The 22214-nt window shown below is 35.0% G+C and overlaps 2 protein-coding genes and 1 long non-coding RNA gene across 6 annotated transcripts in view; 2 read left to right on the top strand and 1 right to left on the bottom strand.

Moving 5' to 3' along the window:
* The window catches only part of LOC126918602 (inositol-pentakisphosphate 2-kinase), an 84954-nt gene that overhangs the window by 39989 nt on the left and 22751 nt on the right, over positions 1-22214 (top strand). The window lies entirely within an intron of this gene.
* LOC126918603 (protein BTG2-like) lies at positions 979-6675 on the top strand. The gene has a single exon (XM_050726677.1). The coding sequence runs from the start codon at positions 1748-1750 to the stop codon at positions 2264-2266; it is 519 nt and encodes a 172-aa protein (XP_050582634.1). The 5' UTR covers positions 979-1747; the 3' UTR covers positions 2267-6675.
* On the bottom strand, positions 17707-21400 carry LOC126918606 (uncharacterized). Its single transcript, XR_007711377.1, has 2 exons — positions 19431-21400; positions 17707-18229 (listed from the first exon to the last, which is right to left on the bottom strand). It is a non-coding gene; the product is annotated as an uncharacterized LOC126918606 (long non-coding RNA).

Below are 22214 nucleotides of genomic sequence, written 5' to 3'. Positions count from 1 at the left end.
TGTATATATTAATAAATTATTTGTGTGACTAATAATAAGTAAATAATACCCATTCACTATAATAATATTAACTATAAATGTTTATAATAATATTAGAATGTTATCTCAGTGATGTCATACTAGCTACACTAATCACTTGTTTTGGAGTAAGTAATCCCCTTGACGCTCGTTGCGCATCATGGGATTATCATTTAGTTTTCTGTTTTTATAATAGAAATTTTGTTACAAATAATTGAGAATGCAATATTTATGCTTTATACTACGTGTTCCACATCAAACTATGACTAATCGATGGTTTTTCTTAATTGCAAATATTGTTTATAAAAGAAAATTGATAGTTTTATTTTACCTAATGATTTTGAATAAGTATTACTAGTATGATTTTCAACACATTTTGACCAACCAATTCAAATACAATTGGTATTAATTTATTCTCCTTTATTTCGTAATATGTTCCTTTTCTAATTTTGAAAATATCATTCTTACTTTTTTTTAGTGATTTTTCCTCAAACCTTATCAAATCGTAGCAATTGATTCGGTAGTTTTGGCTTAAGTACAATTCTTTTGGTCGCCACTAAAAAGGTTAACATAACGTTTAAACAGTTTGTTAAATCGTTTATTTTTCAGTAATAATGTATAATTAATCTACACTAGAAAATACTAATATTTCTTTAATATTTCTTATTTCTTAGATCGTATATTAGTATATTTATATGCGTATCCGTAACTGAAATTTTAGAAAAATGTTGTGAGGACAGAAAATTATCAATTGCAAACTTGATGTAGGTAGTGTATATAGTATACAGTATACATAAACCAATTGAGAACCTTTATTCGCGCAGACGATCCGTATTCGGGACGCAGCTGCAAACATTTGCGCAGCCAAAACCGCGCAGATTGCGGTCACGTGACCGACAGTTATGGTGGGAATCGGAACGACCCAATTAGAGTGCGGCTACAATCCCCACTCTAGATTGCGCGAACAAAGAGACAAAGCTACTTCGTTCGCGTCGACGGTCGCTGCCACTAGAAAGTCGTTGGCAATTGGTGGGTGCGGTTGTTGTGTGAGTCGCAAAAAGTGTGTCGATTGAGTTTCGCGAGAAAGTTTTGCCCGGTTACAAGGTGCACTAAGTGAAGCGTAGAAGAAAAGAAGATTATTGTTGCTGCATTCTTTGAATTTTACGTTTCATCGTTTTAACGAATCTCTGTGGTATCTCAGAGATCGATTGGGAGAAACGAGTTGGAACGCGTTTACGATCGAAAAAGTTACGATCGTCACGACATCTCTGATTTACGACAGATTAATTTCGTCGCTTTTGGGAGACCATCCCAACGAAATTTGAAAATTCTAAAACAGAAGATACGCGCGACTATCGCCGAGACTTTTAAGATTGAAACAAATTGTGTCATATCTTAGTCAATATTTGCAAAAGAACAATCGAAAAGCGCTCAATATTTCTTTTCGCGCTGGAGCGTCGGCGAACGAATACTAAACGCGATCGTGCGACGTGGCGGCGACGCCATTTTGTGAAGACTCCTGTGTGCGAACCGCGAGCAACAACGGCCTCTCTCGAGCCGTGACCTCTCGAATCACGGAAGGAATAGTGCTTTCTTTTGATCGCGTCGTCTCACGTCTCTATTGGGGGAAAAAACAACGGAAGAAGTGGAAGAAGAAGAAGAGTGGTACTGTACTATCAGCAAAATTCTATCATAGACCGTTCGTCCTGGGTCGCATTGCATACCAACCATGAGACTGGAAATTGTGTCAGCGGCGGATTTTTTGGTGCATCTACTGCGTCTTCAGACAGGTCAACTGTCTGAACGTCAGCTGGAGATGTTCAAGTCCTCTTTGACGGAGGTTTTGCGTCATCGTTACAGGGATCACTGGTTCCCAGATCGACCAAATCGTGGTTCCGGTTACCGTTGCATACGTATCAACGGTAAAATGGATCCAGTCATTGCACAGGCAGGTGCTAACGTCGGTTTACTGCCAACGGTATTGCATAGCTTGTTTCCAAGCGAGCTCACCATGTGGATCGATCCATCGGAAGTATCCTACAGAATCGGTGAAAACGGATCCATTTGTGTTTTATACGAACGTACAGAACCTGAACCGGAAGAGTCTCAACATCAGCACCAACACCAGCATCAACACCATCAGCAGCAACAGCAACAACAGCAGCAGCAATTCGAAAGTTGCAAGGATTCGTTGTTATTGGAGCATTCGCAATTTAGCGAGCAGATCGCCGCGTTCGTTTCCAGTTGAAGCGTTTTTCTACATAAATTCATCGATGCAACAACACTAGCATCTTGTTTCGTTTTCACTGGACGTGCATCACGCTCTCGGATTGATCAAAGCACATGGGTTTTATGATATGTGATGGCGTTCCTCCGGTCGGGTGAATGTTTGACTCGTGCACACGAACGCGCAATTTTACTCTGTCTATAAGTCGAGTTTCAAAGGAAATGAAGTGTGCACTGTTCTATCTAAATAAGGACAACAAACGTGTAAAAAAAGTGTTTAACCGTTTTTTTTTTTGCTAAAGCTGATTTAACCGAAAAAATTCGTCCAATACGTATCGTTCGACGAGCTTTTGTCGGAGTCCCAACGATCGTTATCACGACCGACTCTAGTCCAACCGTACACATACATATGTGTCATCCTGAATTTTTGTCAACCATACGAAAGAGGAAGAGAGGATATTCATGGCAAGAAGAGCACCATCATCGTTTGAATATTCGAGGAGAATATTGCGCGTTCGCGTAACGACGATGTCTAACTAGACCAGCGGTCCTCTTACGTTTTGGCGTATTTCACGAGAAGATCCAGTTTTTTCAGCTCTTTCTGTTGAAAATACCGACTGCTAGCGAGATCGCGCCCGCAAATGTGAGAAAATAATATGTGGGCGAGCTCCGCTCCGAGGGTCTCTCTCAGACCGACAAATTGATCTCAGCTCACCTCCCGCGTACTTCCGTTTATCTCGAAAAGAAGTTACGTCTGGAGTGGGGGAACAACGAACCAGTCTGTGGCCCTCTCTCTGTTCTCGTGAGAGGAAAAGCGAAACAAGCTTCTCCCCCCTCTCCCCCCTCTCTTGGAAAGGATTCAACAATGTGTTTTTATCGTCGCAAATCTCTTTTCTTCCACGAACGTTTTTTATCTATCAATCTAATTGATTATTCCGAACCCTCTCGTGTTCCGATGTTCTTGGTATGCTTTCCCTCCGCTGATGAAGGTCGAAGGACGAACATCGAGGACGAAGATGAAAAAAGAAGCAATTGGTTTTCCAGTGGAAAATTGACGAATAACATATATACTGCATTCTCTCTTCTATCCGCATGGTCAACACGCTGGTTGAGCTTCAAGGACTTTTTCTTTTCTCTCTAACCTCGCACGGTCAATGTAAATTACCACCGAGTCACACACATACGAGTATACCAAACACATACCAAGAAAAACCAACATATATATGTTTCCGTCGCCACTTTGTCCAACATACAGAAGAGACCTGTTACTATAAATGATTATCGATCTGTGTCGACCTTTCCATTTTCTTCTTTGATCCGGAGCTCCTCTTACAGCACGCGTTTACAAGCATGCTAACGGCAATCATATTTATCAACTATCCTCGATGTCACTGGTATCGTAGCAGTGACCCATTATCGTTCTTGGATCGTCCATAGCCATTGTTTCATTGGTCATCAGTAGTCGAGCAGTCTCGAACTCGATCCACGCGTTGGCATCGTTGACACAATAAGAATACATGTTACACTTCATACGTACAAACCTTTAACAAATTGCGTGAGTTTTATATGTACATATATATAGGTATTATGTATGTAGAGAGCACGTATTGCGCAAGCCGATGGAAACCATATTTGCGCGAGTACGTTGCGCCAAATTGTATATTATGTATCTGTTTTGCGAGTATAGAGCGAAGGGGAACGAATGTATAAAAGAGAGCACAAGAAACTGAGTGCGTGATTGAAAGTGAGAATGTGTGCCGTGTGTGTTGCGTGCATATTATGTTACGTACGTGTGTTGCCATATAGGATGAATGAGAGTAAGAAAGAAAGGAAGGAACAGTGTTGTGTACAGTGTACGTGAAAGCAAGCACAAACATGAAGCAAACATCTGTGATTTTCTTCGAACGAAGAGAGAGCATGTTCGTGCATATATCGAATAATTATCTTTTCTGGTGTTTCGAACGTGACAGAGGAATCGAGTCGAATGAAGAATATATGTATGTATGTTGATACGAATGAGTGAGCAAAAGTTTATCCTTTTCATCGCAACCTCGATATTTTTTCTATTGCTCGATCTCTTTTTCTTATTGCTTTAGTTTTCTACTTTGCAAAATTGCTACAATCGAACAACCTTGTTTCATTCACATATATATATATATATATATATGCAATAGAAGTCGTAATGGGTATATTACGTGTTAGACACGCAAGTGTATGTGTGTGTGTTTCAATTTCACTTACAAGAAAATTTTGCTAACTTAAAACATAAAATTTTTCTTAAACTTTCGTAACTTCGTAGGAGACTTCCATATAAATATCGGGCAATTTTCGTCCCCTTCTTTTCATTTCTACTATTAGAGCTAATGTATACTTTTCTATTCCCCTCTCACACACACTGTATTACACTTATTCTAGGAATTGTCAATCTTCTCAAGTCCAAAAATATTACACAAAAATGTTCATTTTAACAATTTCTTTATACTCATTACGGCTTTCAAAATATATATATATATATACAGGAAAATGGGGAAACATGCCGACTTGCAAAGATTATTTTCTTACAGAAGAAGTAGAAAGTAACAAGAAAAAATTGTGTGACACGTACATTGTTCAAAGCTAGAAAGTTTTAAGAAAACGTACGAAATTTCCTGCAACACTAACAATTCTATTGTTTCGATGTAAAATCGTTCAATTATATGTATATGTACATACTCTCGTATATGTATATGCATATGTAGATACACATTTGTTTCATCATGGGTTCTCTGATGGCGTATCTAGTTTAGTGGGATTTCGATAACAACTATCAAGTAGAATATGAAAACGACAATCGTCTGATAATATGATCGGATGATATATCGTTTCTTCTTTATTTTCTTCTGTGACGGAAATACTTGTTCGAATATTCGCGCTAAATATTGAAACGTAGTGTGCAAGAATTTGAGAGAATGCCGTTCATTCGTAATGATCATAATATGAAATCGTGAGCACGTGTAGTATGATAGAGGACAAAAAACAAAGAGAGAAAAGATAAGTATGTTTGTGAAGAATAGAGCGAAATGGAAAGGGTAGCCTTGTCGCGTTCGGTGTCGAATCAGAAGTATGTAGCAATTATATAGAAACCATGTCTGTGATTATATTAAAAATAGAGAGACAATATGAGCAATCTCTGTGTGCGAGAGCGACCTAATTAGAGGTGCGTGTATGTGTCTCTGAATAAGATCATGAGTACACGTGCCTGTATTGTACTAATATCTAAAAGTATATAATATATAAATATGTTTATATTGAAAAGTATGCGTGGCAATTTTAAACGGATTTAATTTATAGATTAATTATGTTCACGATCAACCTCTGCGGATTGTGCATTACATATATGTATATGAACGTTGTCTATACGCATTAATTTCACTTCTTTTTGTTTGCATGTTCTTCCATCCACGTAAACGAGCTGTACTTTATGTTGGAAAAGATTCGATCGTTCCTATCGGTTAGTTTGGTTTTTCTCCTTTAACTGGTCCTATACGTTTACATATTTTGTTAATTTGCAATCGATGAACACATTAATACGAATTTGTGAACGTTCGATTAAAATTGCTAAGCATGCTCAAATTGTGACCGAGCGCGTAAAACTACAAGAATAGAAAAAAAAAAAAAGAGATTCGAATTCGCTCTTTCATTTCGAAGATCAGAAATGCAAACCGATTCTCTCTAAACGACCTATTGGGAAATCTGTCGAAAGTAATGTTGGACGAAACAGGTGAAAGTGTGAGAGTCGAACGGCGACGTAGAAAATCTCGCACACCGTCTAGTACTTACCATAGAATCACATAGCGCAGTTTCAGACAACAGCTAGAAAAAACATTCCCTTTCCGTTTTATTTGCCCTTCGCTTGGAGCCAGGAAAAAACAAAATTTTCACAATATCGTATAGGGAGTACTCGTTTAATATATGCCGTTGGATTCGCCTATGTGGATTATACACGTTGTAGATTATATCACACGTAACAGATGAACACATACACGAAATGAATGACATGACACGCGTAGCGAGAGAACAAGCGGAAACTAAGCGAAACAAGTTGCAAGAATGAGAGTGAGAGAAAAGCAGAACACCGTTTCATGAGTGAATTGTAATTACTATATATCCATATACATATATATACGAATATATTATATATACATATTTATATGTATATATATGTGTATATACATATATGTATATATATGTGTATATACATACATGTATATATATGTATATATACACACATACACACACATCTTGTAACTATACATAGGGTCCTTCAGGAAGAATTTGTACAAACCCGCTGGGATATGGCACCAGCAGTCTGTGATTTTAGCTTGGTTAATTCAGTATTTTTTTAAATAAAGTGAGACAAAATCAAGATAAATGATAAAAAAAAAAAAACAAGATTCGAATTGCGAGGAAGCTCGTGCATGAGATACGAGCAAGAGAAAGTTCTGCATGAGAAAACATTGTCGTTCACTGTGTACGTATGCTAGGGCCAGGAGTGGGGATGATGATGACGATGATGATGGTAGGGTTGAGGCGAATGTAAAGAACGCTTGCGGGAGGAAGGAGAGGGAAATGCAGGGAAGAGAACATATTGCAAAGTGCAAATGGAAAAAATATTTATTGCGTGTATATTTAATGCGATACTTGTACAAAAAATCCCAATAATTTAGTATTTCAATTTTTTTTATGCAAATGCGCGCGATTGTTGCGAACAATTGCCCTTTGAAATTCGCGAAAATTGTAAATACGATATTAATGTATATGCGATGTATTTCAATCGTGAGTTCACAAAAGTGACGCGTGAGACGGAAAGCGAGAATTTATTTTCTTTATTTTCTTTATTTTTCAAAATGGAATTCAAACATTATGTATGTATATATTTTAATATTAAGTTTATAGATTTTAATTTTCTATAGCCGGAAATTTTAGAGCTAGTTTAATTATAAGTTGTACGGTTGTGGTTTCAAAATTATAATATATATTGATTATATTGATTGATTACAGTCTCGCTTCGCGTAAACACGTGCAATTTTGCGATTGTTTCGAGATAGATTTATATACACAAATGCGAATACATGCGTCTTCCGTTCGTATTTTTCATTGTGTTCCCTCCGCTTTCTCTGTTGACATAAAATGACGAGTAACTGAGATTGTGTGAGAGAGAAAGGCAATATTCAAAATTATAAATCTGACATGTATATGAAGCGCGAATTTAAACTACATATATGCCGCGTGTCTTTCTTTTCTGTCAAATAAACTGTTTTGTTGGGACACCAGGAAGGAGAATGCACGAGATATAGTATAGAGAGAGGGTATAGTTTATAAAAGAACAAGGAAAATCAAGCGATTAGTCCGAGTCGAAGCATTTCTTTTCGAACGTGAGAACGAGAGAAAGCGTGGAAAAAAGAGAGCGAGAGAGGGAGAGGGTGAGGTTTGAGAGTATAACGAGGGATAAAAAAAAGAATGAATATTGGACATTAGGAGAGCGTATAGCCTGGCAGGGGTGCTCAACTCGGGTAAAGTGGGCCGTGGGTCTCATCGTAGTAATATAATTGTGATACCGGATTTACTGTACGGATTAGGGAAAATTTCATACTGATTTTAATACGCATTCTCGTTTGAGACGAAAACCAAAAGGGAAGAACACTGACCCAAGGTTATCGAGATCCGAATTCGGCGACCCTGTTGGCCAGTGCACAAGTAAAAAAGAAACATTCGTTCACATATACACAAACGTACAGAACAGGCAGGACAGCTAATTGTAAGACACATAGAGACATACATAGACAAACTTTTATACATATACATACATTGGAGACGTACGATACGATATAACACGACACACTACGATTTCGAAATAATTGCGGGTGAAATAATCTGTTCGAAGAACTCTGCATAAAAGAAATTCACTTTACCGATGTATGTATACTACACCGTCATTAACAAACACATGTAAAACATATGTGGCAGACACGAATACACACACACACTCACGCGTAGACGAATACACTTTGACGAGATACATGGAACAGACACGAGGAACACGTTACGTACACTCTCGAATCTGTAGACTATAGGTTTAATATTAATTATTACGAATTATAATTATTATATATCTATTATTATATCAATGTATAATTATATTTAGTTTTTAGGTTACTATGTCTATCATTTCCCGCTTGTACATATGCCGTGAGCTCGAAAAAATTAAATCTTTATCAAAAGAAATCTATAATTTTTTCGACTGTTTTTGTACAGAGATAATAAAAACAAAGGCCTCGTGCTTATAAAATTTCATGAATATAAAGTACCACTGTCTAGTGTTTTGATTTTTGTCCTAAATCCCAGATACCAATTTCCTCTGTATTAGTTCGCAAATCGATGAATTTACATATTTGAACGTCGAGTTTTTCGTAATGTCGTTATTTCAATATAATCGATATTCAATATGAAGCAGTTCACAAACTATACAATAATATATATTAGGAAGAATCTTGGCAAATTATATAACGAAATCATAAAATATTATTAAGTACAATACGATACTTGATGAAGTATTCATATTTTCTTTTATCTCTTTTCTTGATTTTTAGTAATTTCTACCGAAATATATGTCATACACATGTATGTACTTGAAAATCTCATTTATTGCTTTGATTATAGTTTCGTTTCAAAAGTTACACTTGTATTTGTGTATTTTTATAATATATATTGCAGTATATGAATATATTTGTTAATAGAGTAAAATTCCTTCGCTATTTTAAAACGATTTGCGCGTCATGATAAAACAGGATATTTTAAACATAATTGCTTGTTTTATTATATTTTTTCAAGGTACATACTGTGATAGTAGAATTAAGTTTAAACGTGAAGTAATTCTATTACTTACATACGATATAACTACATATATCCGAAATTTTTGATGAAAATTAAAAAAAAGCGTTAACAATTCCAAGTACAATTTCCAATTTAGGATGACTACTGCAAATCACGCAATTGCCATGTATTGTAGATGAGATAAAAATGATTGTATTTTGTGTGCGTGTGTGTGTACTTTGATTCAGATTCATTCAGAATTAAAAACTTTATTCTACGCATATTATAGCCATATTATCTTTAATTTTTAATTCCATAATTTTGATGGTCAAATACAGATATACATATAAAATTATCGTTCACTTGATTGCCCGTCTGTACGCAATAGCCAAGATTTCTTCCACACATGTAATGTATACGATATTATGATCTGTTTACAAGTTATTCTGTGTCTATGATAGAAATTAGATTAATCATTAACGTAAGCGTAGACATCGACAAATTTTGTTTCTTGAATTAAAATTTCTTATAACACTGAACTGGTATTATTAGTAAAATGAAAAGTAGTCGAACAAAAATGATTTCCTTTGTTTTCAAAAAGTGTTTCCTATAATATTTATTCTTAAATGCATTAACAACTTGTAAATTGTTTCTCTTCTACTTGTCCGATAAAAAGATATTTAGCATCCATATATTCTCCTTTACTTCTTGGCTGTCTGTATATTGTATGTTCACAATTGTCTAAATTCAACAAATATTATATAAATGTTACAACCTAACATAATAGTATAATATCTAGTCGCAAATTAATTTCTGTAATTGCAATTTATTGAAATAATTTGGAAAACGAAGATGTTTAAATGATAGCACACATCGTACAAAATTGAAATGTCTATTTCGAAAAATGAATAAAAATTTCCCAAAAGTTTCACATAGCGAGTTTGTCGTGTCACAGAAAAGCACACTTTCCACAAAATGATAGTCAGGAATAATTAATAAATCCGAGCGCGTTTTTCTTGTTACTTTCTAACGATACAAATCGGCTCCATATCGCGTGAAATATCAGTATCGTTATCGATGACGAATTTTTACTCTACGTTTTAGTGTTAGAACGAGAGCATGTCCTGTATGGAAGTCGCGTTTGTGGAGCGATAATGATGGATAAACGATGAATCAAACATCAGGTAATCATCGATGTTCAATGATCGAGCGACTGAACTGATTTCGCAAGGACGATGAGTTTATCGTCATAAGCAATGTCAATTAAAGTTAGAAGAAGTGTGTTACCGTGGGAATACGATACGTAACTCTATTAAAAGTCGAACTTTCAAGTTGAAAATCAGCCGCGATTTACCTCGAAAAGAGAGTGCGTCAATCGTACGCTGTGTGTGTGTGTGTGTGTGTGTGTACGCGTCAACATATTTGGGCGAAAAAACATATTTCATGTTAACGAGATTAATCAGAGTATGTTTACAGAAAAATACATTTTAAGAATTATAATAGCATCTTCCTGTTCGGAATTCGTTAAATTTACATGGATCTGTCAGCTTGAAAGATAGAAATTCTTCTGAAATTCTAAAAGTTAGAAATAATCGTAAAGATCGTAGAAGTGAGGAGCAATGCAAATTTTATCGTATAATCATTAGATAGGATAAAATGTTTCTTTAAGAAAGGAACTTCACAATCATGTACGTGGATTAAAATTATTTAAGAGATCAGCATTTTATACAAATGTATGCATATACGGAATAAAGCAAATCACAAATATTCGGCGGAGAGATGTACGTGCAGGAACTGTAATTAAATAGCGTTTGATTGGAAACGGCAAGTTCATACGAAGGAGACAGAAGTTGTATCAGGCGCGGCGTAAACTCAACAGAAAAGTCGTATAAGATCGATTTGATAAAAATGGCGAAAACATTTCATCGGAATCGGGTGAGACGATTTTTTTTTCCTTCTTCGAGCTGAAATTATTTCATAACGAAAGAGGTTAAATCTTATCTGCAAGGAACAGAGGCGCAGTTCAAAAACCCGTTCCCGAGCGTTGTTAAGGTTTCTCGCCATTGAGGTTCACAGGCCATGACGATGTGGAACAAATACGAATACGAGGCACTTTGCCTCTCGTAAAGAGAGGAGGACTGTGGCGTCGGCGTGCGAAATGGCAACGAATTATTGTGCTATAGAGAAAGAAGAGCCACAAAAGGTGATGCGCCGTGGATGAGAGTCTGGGAGGAGGATACCAGAGACTGATACGAAGGCGCTGCTGAGAATGAAGAATGGTGAGCGTGCGGCACCAAAGGGGCTAGGGACGCGGAAACGGCAGCACCGGTGCAGCGGTGATGACTACAATCTACAACTACATACTCACCGCGACGATGTCGGATTGGCCAGGGGCGGCGGGGGGGGGGGGGCAAGCAAGAGAAGAGAGAAGGCGACCGATGGTTGTCGTAGAGGTCAGCCTCGGTTGTTGCCCTGGCCCCCTGACGTTGCTTGGTCCGCTCGGTTACTGCCCCCCTTATGCCTTAGAATCACGATATTCACGATTCCATTCCATTCGATGTAGTCTTTAGACTGTAGACCATCGCAATTTCTTTTCTTCCTCCTTTCTCTTTGTTTTAACTCCACCCCTTTCTATCATCCCTGCTTTGCTTCGCCACTTTCTCTTCAATGCGATGTTCCGTTAATAGAATTATCCGGTTTTCGTGTAAATCAATTCGATGTTTCTAGTCCAATGATCATTGTCCGTGATAAATTCGAGAATAATGTCGCAAACATGTAACGAAATAAGAAAGTTAATAGAATTAGTAGAACAATAAGGATTAGATATATGTATGTAATTAGCGAACGATGGACATTTCGAAATGATTTCAACTTTTCGAATACTACGAAAATTCAAACCGGTTCAAACATGAAGCGATCGGTAACTTAAAACTCCCGGGACTGTTGATAAATTTTGGATTTGAGTCTTGGTATATCTCTTTTCCTTCATTAATATCTTCATCGTTGATTATTTAATTCTAAACGTTTTTCAATTTTTTAAGTAAAAATGACTAAGATGAGATATTTAAGGGACTTGAGTTGGATAAAAAAGCTTATATATTCTATTGAATTCTTTCATTTATTACAATGAAAATTAGAGATTATGTTCATCATACAGATACGTATATATGTATGTATATGTATGTAATATAATACATTTTATTACAGGCAGTATATATACATATAGTGACCTATCTATATAACATAATCCTATTAAAACTGTTGTAAAACGTAAAATGTCAAAAGTGTAATGTTAATGTTCGATTAATTGATTCATTATATTATTCATTAGGCAATTTTTGCAGGTGAACCTAACTAATGAATATAATTGTTGATTTGTCTATATGATGGAAATGCCAAAAATTGATAAAATGGAAAAGAAAACTTGACACATTTATAAAAATAATAGGTACATGTTATAAATTTACGAGAGGTAGACCTGTGGGCAATGAGGGCATACTTTCTCGTTTCAAACCTTCTTTGGCTGTTTGAAAAAACGAATGTTCGCACTTTAAATCATTCTCCTCGTGTAATTTTGTCCCTTCTGTTTTCTCCATCAACGTTAGATATTAGAATGTTCTAATCCCTTGTCATTGAAACAGCACCATTGAAAACTTGAAATTGTAGCTTTGATTTCTTTAATAAAATTAAGGGTTCTAATTTCTCGTAGTAGAATTTATTAATTATATAAACGTTTGTTATATATATTTCAGCGGTCTCATTTTCTGAACCTGATAAATTGATAACGTAACATACGATGACGAATAATGTGTAACATTTATTTGGTGCAACATTGAAATATGTTCAGTGTACAGTAAATTGACCGGAAAGAAGGCATTCGATTAATGTTATCGATTGCACCGCAAAAGGAAATAGCTGTTCTTCTTTTTGATATTTGTTTCTTCTCCTGCTTTTGCTCTTATCATCGAATTGCCAACCTCTTTTCGCCTCTTTTCTTCAGTGCATTCTCCCTTCACCGTCTATTGTTTCTTTTGGTTGAGTGTAATTTACGTTGCAAAATCGTTTGTGCACGTCTCTAGTGTTGGAGGGCTCGCGAAAATATGGCGCCTTACACCTTACACGTTTCACGTGTCCGATATAAAAGGGGTTTGTTTTCTTCTTCTTTTTCTTCTTTTCTTTTGTTTCTTTTTCTCTAGTTAGCAGCGAAGATTATCCATTGTAAGTACAACTTGTTCCACCAAACTCATCGGTTTTTGCAATGTGATCTAGCCGTTCAGTGGATGGATCGTGATTCGCAGTGGCCTAATCAAAAACGGTACAAGCAGGTTCGTTTCTGTAATTTCGAGTCACGGAGATTTCCGAGCTTTTTTAAGCGATCCGCGCTTACATTTTTTCATGTTTTGGTTTGTAGCGTGGCGTGAACTCACCATTACATATTACACGAATACGTCGTCGCGTCCGTACGAGTTCCAATGAGACGCTTGTACTTATTGCAAGTCGCTGAGTTTCGCAAACTCATCGGTCGTTAACCTTATGCGAAAATGGATAAGACAGTTGGACTGTAGCAACGGCAACGCTGCCGAGCCGTTCTCTGTAGACATCGAAACGTTTAACAAGCGGCGACTAAGTGCTTTTAAACGTATGATTAAGCCTTTTTCCCTTGTGCTTCCTGGCTTTAATGCAGCCGACGAACCATTTCTATCATTCGTTTTCGTCACAAATCAACTCCGTTTCGACGGGTTAAATATTCGTCGGTGTACCTTCGTAATTAGAAAGAGTAAGTCGCGTTGCATCAGACGAGCTTCGAGAAACTTCTGTCGATCAAACTGCTTCTGGTTTCATCTTGACTACTGACAACAAATTTTTGTCCTTTGCAAATCATGATATATCAGATTGTCCGAAAAGTTTGTTTCATTTTATAAGGAAATACAATAATAGTTGTACAACATTTTTTGTTTTATATTATTTTATTGAATTATGTATGATCTATTTTGTTCTATTGGAACAGATGTCAATAAAATCATACATAATATAATTAATAAATAATTATAATATCTAATTATATTATAATAAATAAATGATCCAATAGGTTCATACATAATTCAATAAAATAATATAAAACAAAAAATGTTGTATACCTATTATTTCTTTATAAAACGAAAGAAAGTTTTGGGGCAACCTAATACAATATATAATTATTTAAGTGAAATAATTTCGTAAAACTGTTGTTGAATATTTTTATTTTTTTACAAATTAATATATAGACTGATTTTAATTATATATGTCTCATTTTCTAGATCTTTTTGATAGCTACTTATGCATCTTTCGTAACAATGACTGCTACCTGTTCACGAGTTTCGAACACATAGGTACATTTCATTTCAAGCGACTTTCCGGAACATCAAATGCAAGAAAATTGCTGTTTATAATGTTTCTCGATTGTGTATGTTTTGATGACTAATTAAGTTTACTTAGTCTAGTAAACTCGTATTATCTTTGTACATGTACGTTCAACGTAGTACTACAAACACGCGATGCTCTTTCCATTTTCCAGATTCGGTTGTACAACAAAGTGAATAACGAGATAACTGGTCTTGTAACTTGTAACGAGATTATCATTCGGCTATCACTGCTAGCTACTTTTTTACTTCATAACCAGCGTAATCGCGATAGTATTTGAACGATCGTCCCAAACTTATCTTCTGAATTCTTTCAATGCTCTCCGTTAAAAATCACTGAACTTATACATACTTATGCTATGGTGGGAAGTATCAACGTAGGACCTATATAAATATATACAATACATTATACATGTTCTTTTACACTTCGCAACATCAACTCGCGATCAACTCGCATCGAAATGAAGATTTTTTCAATTTAATTCTTCAACAATTTTCTAGTGATTTCAAGCTTTCTCTTTTTGATTCTGATAATCATTAATAATTTATGATCAAAGAACGAATTTTCATATAAAACAGCAAAGTGCAAGTCACTCATATCTGTATAATCTATATGTTCCAAGCATCATTTTGTATATTTATTACTACAATCTTTTATTTTATTTTATTTTATTTTATTTTATTTTATTTTATTTTATTTTATTTCATTTTATTTTATTTTATTTTGTTTTATTTTATTTTATTTTATTTTATTTTACTTCATTTCATTTTATTTTATTTCATTTTATATCATTTTATTTTATCACCATACATACCGTTGCATTGCAGACTATAACAAATGTTATTAATTCTTACTTTTCCCACCGGAATTAAAATCAGTAATCGTAATGCTTTTTCTCGCAAATAAAAGAAGTGTAGATGAAACATTTTGTTGTAGTTAACTCTCTTTATTGTAAAATTGTGAATTTGTAAAATTCATTTCTTTCCCGGAGTATGCCTTCATTATCGTTTATACTAGCAGGAAGAAAAGATATCGGGAAAAACGTTTGGATAGAAAAGAAAAGCATTAAATTATTGAAAAAAAATTATTCATTGTTCTGTACGTAGAATTTTCATCAACCTTGAATAATATTTCAAATAACTTATTATTTAGAATATATCTGTCCGAAACTGTTTGAGCAATATTTCCATGATGTTCTATCGCTGTTTACACTGTTTATAGGTTCTCATAAACGTGTAATATAGAATAGTATAGCATAGTACATTATAATATAATACAGTATAATATAGTATGGTATAGTATCGTATGATAGAATGCTGTATTATAGTATAGAATGGTATGTGTACATATCCTACATGCGTTCACTAGAGATTTCGAAAGTCAACGCATATGGTACGCGATCCTCTTTATTATTCAAATGACTTCATTCCTATGAATCATCGCTTCCCGTCTAGCCTTAGCGCATGGAAATATGTATTATAATACATATACTTACGCGCATATGTATATAATATATGTCGGTGAGGTCTATCGTTGTTACGTTAGGAAAATGAAATAATCATCTAATAATCAAATCGTCAAGATTGATAAAAAGCGTCAAGACTCTTATGACATGAAACATGTTAAGGAATTATTAATATCCGTGCTCTATCTTTATTCGTCGACCAATTTAACTCTGTTAAATCGCGTGAAACTCTGATAACAGATTTTATTGAAATGCAAAATGGTTGAGATTTCTCCTTGAAACGTTAACCTTATAGAACAGTTATGTCGTGAACTTATGACGTTTAATCGGTACAAATAATTTCTGCTCGTTAGTTCGAATAAAAGACAATTATCTGATTGATTGTGGTAAAATGCGACAAATTTGTTAGTGGAAGATTATAACGCATTATAACGCAACGATTATATACGCACGTATATATACAGAGTAAGTCAATAAGAAGTACCATCTTACATGAATTATTATCTTATATTTTCTGAGATACCAAGGTTATCTTGAATTTTTTAAATGGTACCGTATATTTTTTATAACGTTGGTCGATTCAGCTGGACATTCTCTACAAAAAAGTATTAATCTATGTATACCGAAAAACCATTAGTTTAACGAATATTTTAACTTTAATGTCAAATTTAATGTACAATATAAGTATAATACATACATATGATATGAAAAACAATAAGGAAAGACACGAAGCAATATCCTTGTGTTTACATATATACGTTGTCTTTATTCTTCATACGTTAAGTTTGGCAAATTGAAGCTAAAATATCTAAAACCAAACTAATGGTTTATCGGTATAAATAGGTTAATATCTTTAGTATGAGAATGTCTAGCTAGGTCGACTGCTGTTATAAAAAATATACGGTACCATTTAAAAAACTGTAGGTTACTTTAATATCTAAGAAAATATAAAATATAGAAGGATGAGCTTACATCCACCCGATTAGTTCCTTAAAATCTAACATAATTTATTTGAAACTTTTTTCGATAAAACCAGTAGGTAACGAGTGATCCTAGATAAAACCTCTTATTGACCCTATATTATAACGTCATAAACAACGTACGTACAACGCTTGCGTATTATTTGTTGGTATATAATTATGCTTATTATATTATGCTTGTAAGATATTACGCGTGATAACGTTTGCAAAGCTTTACATATGAAATTTTTGCTTCATCTCAACAGAATTTTCATTTCCATTTCCCAATTTTTTGTTTGATTACAATATTGTTTATTATACACGTATATGTTTTATATCGTTCTCATACCATGTTTACGAAATGATTAATAAATGTAACTTAAATAATATGAGTTAATATATTACAATGCGTAACTACACACACTCTATCTATATTTAGCATATAAATATGTAGTAGAAGCACATTTCTTCGAAAGGGATTGAAAAATGAAGAAGCTCATATTTTTCGAAATATAAAATATGGTAGTATTTAAGAAATAAGCTTTCACAGACTAAATGTACAGAAGTTTAATTTATTCATTAAAACCTATACGCTTAAGCTTTCTCACGCGCAAATTAATTTATTATAATGTTTTTTTTTTAACATGATGTAGCTACAATTCAATTTAAGCAATCGGCAAGTTAAATCAAACTTGTCGATTTTCATACACATTCCTCCTTTAAAAATTAGAAATTATTGAATAGAAAAAGAGAAATAACAAATAAATAATGAAAAACACAAGTATATCATATTACGCTTCTATAGTTGTTATTATATTTGACATTATTATATTAACAACCTACAACAACACAAAAAGTGCTATCCGACGTGCGATCATTTAGAAATAACATATTTACTATTGTTTCTAATATCTTCTAACAAACTCTGTCTAGCTCTATGCATATTTCGGTTTCTTTCGTGTTATTTCGAACAAAATATAAAAAAACTAAACGAGAAATTGCTTACCAAAGTGTAGTGATAGTTTCAATATGAGAAATTTCTAGTTCTGTAAACGGAAGTTACGTATTACGCAAGAGGTAAGGTAACGCAGCAATGTACTAGCGGAGAGACACGAATCTTTTGCTCAAATACATTTCGTAAATATAACGAGAGAAAGCAGGCCGGCTTTGCCTGCTTGAATCATTCATCGGCACGGATGTAAGCGCGGACGTTACTGGAAACTTGAGTGTTGCCTGTTGCTTGTTACCTGTTTCCTGTCGCCTGTCGCCTGTCGCCTATCGCTTGTCGCTTGTCGCCTGTCTTCGATGTCTGCAAAAAACGTACATTATTTTATAATTGTACCTGCAAAATATGCGCAAAGGATATGATATAAACCATAATTTTATGCCCATAAAATTTAAAATTCATATTAGGAATTTTCTGATTTTTCTTTTCTCCCTTCTCCATAGATAAATTGTACATGGATGTGTAAATTTTTGTGTGATGCAATAATCAATATTGAAGAGACGACTCTGGACTATGACGTTTACACATTTATCTCTTCTGTTACTTATAATAAAAAGATAGAAAGGTATAGATAAGTTTTCATTTGTACCATTATATTCACTTATACATACTTTACACGAGTGGAGTGAAAAAAAAAATAGCAGTACACAAAAAGTGAAAATATTTTGAAGAAACGTTTAATTTTTATTTTTTGTTGCTAGCAAGTGAAAAAGATATTGTTATAAAGGTGGTAAAAATGATAAAGAGACGTGTATCTATATCTGTACTATAGGCAAGTAAAATTTGAAGTTTGTTACCCGGTTTTTAAAATATCATAGCAACCAGTTATCAATGTATAGATAATTTTTAAGAAGAAACATTATATATGTGTTACATAAGCTTTCTGTAATTTTGTTGTTATTTATGAGTTTAATCATTTTTTATATGTATACAATTATATGCACATAGTAATTATTCCCTTGTATTATCTGTTTACTAATATTTAAATACATCATTCTTTGAAGTTGAAAGATATAACGATTGCTTCCTGGGATCGCAAAATAATTGCAAAGTATACATATTTTCTGTGATTCTTTGTTTTCAAAACTTACGGTAGAAGCGGATAAAATTCTTGAAAAATAAAGACGGGAGTTGGGTAAAATAACGGTAGTTCACAATACTTGTATCAAGTTGTTAGTCTTCTTTTCTAGTTTCATGATTATTAACCTTAATTAAGGTAATGCACTTTAACAGACATGATTTTGTTATATCTAACATTAAACGATAGATATATCGGATAACAACTTCGATTCAGGTAATGTTCCCTGAAGCGTGGATTGAAATATCAAATAGTTGGCGCAAGCCATTATACCAGCAATTCTCGGAGAAAGATCCTTAATCTGTGGAGCAAGCGACGTTCTAGTTTTATTTAGCGTGGTTTTAAAAGCGGTATTATTGCCTGTTCGGTTCTATCGTTAAATTTTCTCTCAGCAGGAGACGGATACGAATGTGGATTGCCACGTACTTGTCGTGTTCCCGTCTGCAGTCTGCAGTCGGTCTGCAATCTCCTCGGGCCGACGTGACGCGATACAACGTGCTATTATTTGCTGCAAGTGCTACCATTTCTGCGTCATCGTTTCGCACACGTTGCTCACGATCCCGATGTATACATACATATACATATACATATACATATACATATGCATGATGTAAGGATCATCTCGTAAATTATGATACGAAACGGTGTCTTCTTGAATTTAAATTACACTTGAGGCTTGAGTTGAACAAATCAGGTGGGAAAGGGATGTTACTTTACTTCATGAGTATCTGCTTTCCGTAACGTCAATATGAGCCATGTAAGATTAGAACTGAAAATATTCTCATTATCTTTTACGATATGAGAAAATCCATCTAAATAAGAAAAGTTAAGATTTCATGTCAATGCACACAATTTTACGGAAATGAAAAATTAATCGATAATTTATACTTTACCTAATATTAATGTATGCACCTAATATCCCTCAATGCGAATAATCGTGCAGTTATAATGTTAAACGCAAATAATACAGAATACAGAATAAATACAAAAAATGCGTTTGTGCATAAAAATAGAAGATAAAAATAGAAGTCGGAAAGTTTAGCGCTTAACGTGTTAACCGCTATATGTTATATGTTATAGAAAGCTTGACTATATCGATCAGTTGTAAGCAATGTAATCGTCAGGAATTTATTAAGATTTAATTAACGCGAAGAGAATCTTTATACTCTGTGCATATGTATACACACGTTTCCTGTTACATACAGTAACAATAGTTACTGAGAGTAACAATAAGTCAACTTGTATGCTGTGGTTGGTCAAAATGAGCAAAAGAGGAGGGGTGCCGCCAAGGGTTTAGATCCAATGATCATGTCACCGTCCGAACAGTTAGCATTAAACGAATAAAAATAAGAAGACTTTCATACAAACGTTCGACAATGTCGACAATGACAGTATTAAAGTGAATATTGCGTTATATGTTATATCATATCCGAGTGCACAATATGTAAATATATACATACATACATACTTGATCGTAATATGGTGTTAATTTAAAGACAAAGACATAGGTCAATGGCAGTTTGATCCGCTGAATAAGAATGTGAAATTGTAAATCGATGAGTCGATCAACAATATCAACAGCTGATACATTGGGGTTAGATAGGTAGGAACGCGACCATATGTGTAACTAGTACGCGCTGTCAAACTAAATTGGTAAACCGATCATATCCGTTTCAAGAAAATTTCGATTAATCAGCTATAATCGATCACTTGAATCTTTATCGCGGTCGATTTCATTATTTCCATGTTACGTTACTAACTTTTTACGCATATATATGTCGGAGATGGAGAGACACCGGAGCCTTCCCGTCGAAACCGGAGAAAAACCCCTAATATTGTAATTTGGATTTTACCATAGCCGTAGTTAAATAATCACCGTCCTTCAGCCCGATTGTAATTACCTGCAATCTATGAGAATGAGTTTGGGTTCGAGGTGACAACAAAGTTTATAGCCCTCCATAAAAAGAAATAGTTGTAACGGCACTCGACAGTAAACATATCAATGATTTCTCTCTTGTGGCCCGTCATACGCAGACCCTATTCTATGGGTAGGTCGATTGCCGGTTGTCGAGACATTCGCAAAACATCTGCAGCCAGCCTAATGACCCGTCATAAACCTTAAACCTTAATTAACGAAAATAGGAAAACAGTCCTTTTTCCGCAAATGACACTTCCGAAGACTAACCAATTTAACAATAACGGCAATTTCTCTCACTCTCCGAACGAAGACTTGTCTCCACGAATATAAAAGGCCTGGGGCCACGAGAGAGTAGAGCAGTTTTTCCGAAACAGCGTGACAGTGAGAGCTTCGAGTACGACTAAGGTATCATTTCGACGGAGTGCTTAATTCGCGTGCTAACTGAGAGTGCCACCTAAGAGTTGCCAACGAGTAAAGGGTAAATGTATTTTCGAGCTATCGCGGGGAGACGTAATCGCGAGGAAACACGTCAACGGGAGTCGTAAATTCCCGTTACGATCCTAATGATCGACGCCGCGAGTAGATCGATCCCCTGATTTCCGTTAAGATAATAGGGGTGGTTGAATTAATATAACTCCGTGATTGGTAGGGTTATGATTATATTTTTCTCCAACAGCTTCGTTTAATCACACACAATAGTAACGTCGTTGAGTCTGAAGATTGCCTGGATCTTGCTCAGATTCTGACTGCCAATCTGAGAGAGGAAGGCTCGTGGGTCGTAGTAGATGTGGCGATTGATCAGATCCAACCTTGACTGAATCGAATCAACAGGATCAACCGAAAGACTGAATGAAGAGACGTTGACTGCTTGACTCCAAATGTTTGACTTGGGTGGCTTGCACTGACGACTGACTCGAACGACTGACTGATTCGGACGGCTACCTGTGTCAATGACGATGGAGGTTTTTAACGAAGTAAGCTGATTCGTTGTTCGTACTTTCCGTTATGAATGTGAGGACACAGATCCCCGTTACCATTAGCTAAGACGTTAACGGTTGAAGTTGGGATATGGAAGTATCCTAACGGCATGACTCGTGGGAAAACCCAGATGTTTCTAATCTCTAAATGCCTGATTTTCCCTGTCATATAATTAACAATTTTTCCCGTCATAACTACCAGCTTACTCCGTAATATTTAAGAACGTTCAATAAACCTAAGGACCTTTTAAGTACCCGCTATAAACCGAAAATGCTTGCAGGATTCAAGGTTTCTGCAAGCTTATGAGAATCGGT

The sequence above is a fragment of the Bombus affinis genome, chromosome 7 (assembly GCF_024516045.1).
Source record: "Bombus affinis isolate iyBomAffi1 chromosome 7, iyBomAffi1.2, whole genome shotgun sequence".
Classification (NCBI taxonomy): domain Eukaryota; kingdom Metazoa; phylum Arthropoda; class Insecta; order Hymenoptera; family Apidae; genus Bombus; species Bombus affinis.
Note: the sequence above shows the minus strand (reverse complement) of the source record. Positions and strands in the feature narration are given on the sequence as shown.

What these genes read in the sequence shown, in the direction of transcription:
- LOC126918603 (XM_050726677.1), top strand. Translation starts at nt 1,748, where the DNA reads ATGAGACTGGAAATTGTGTCAGCGGCGGATTTTTTGGTGCATCTACTG.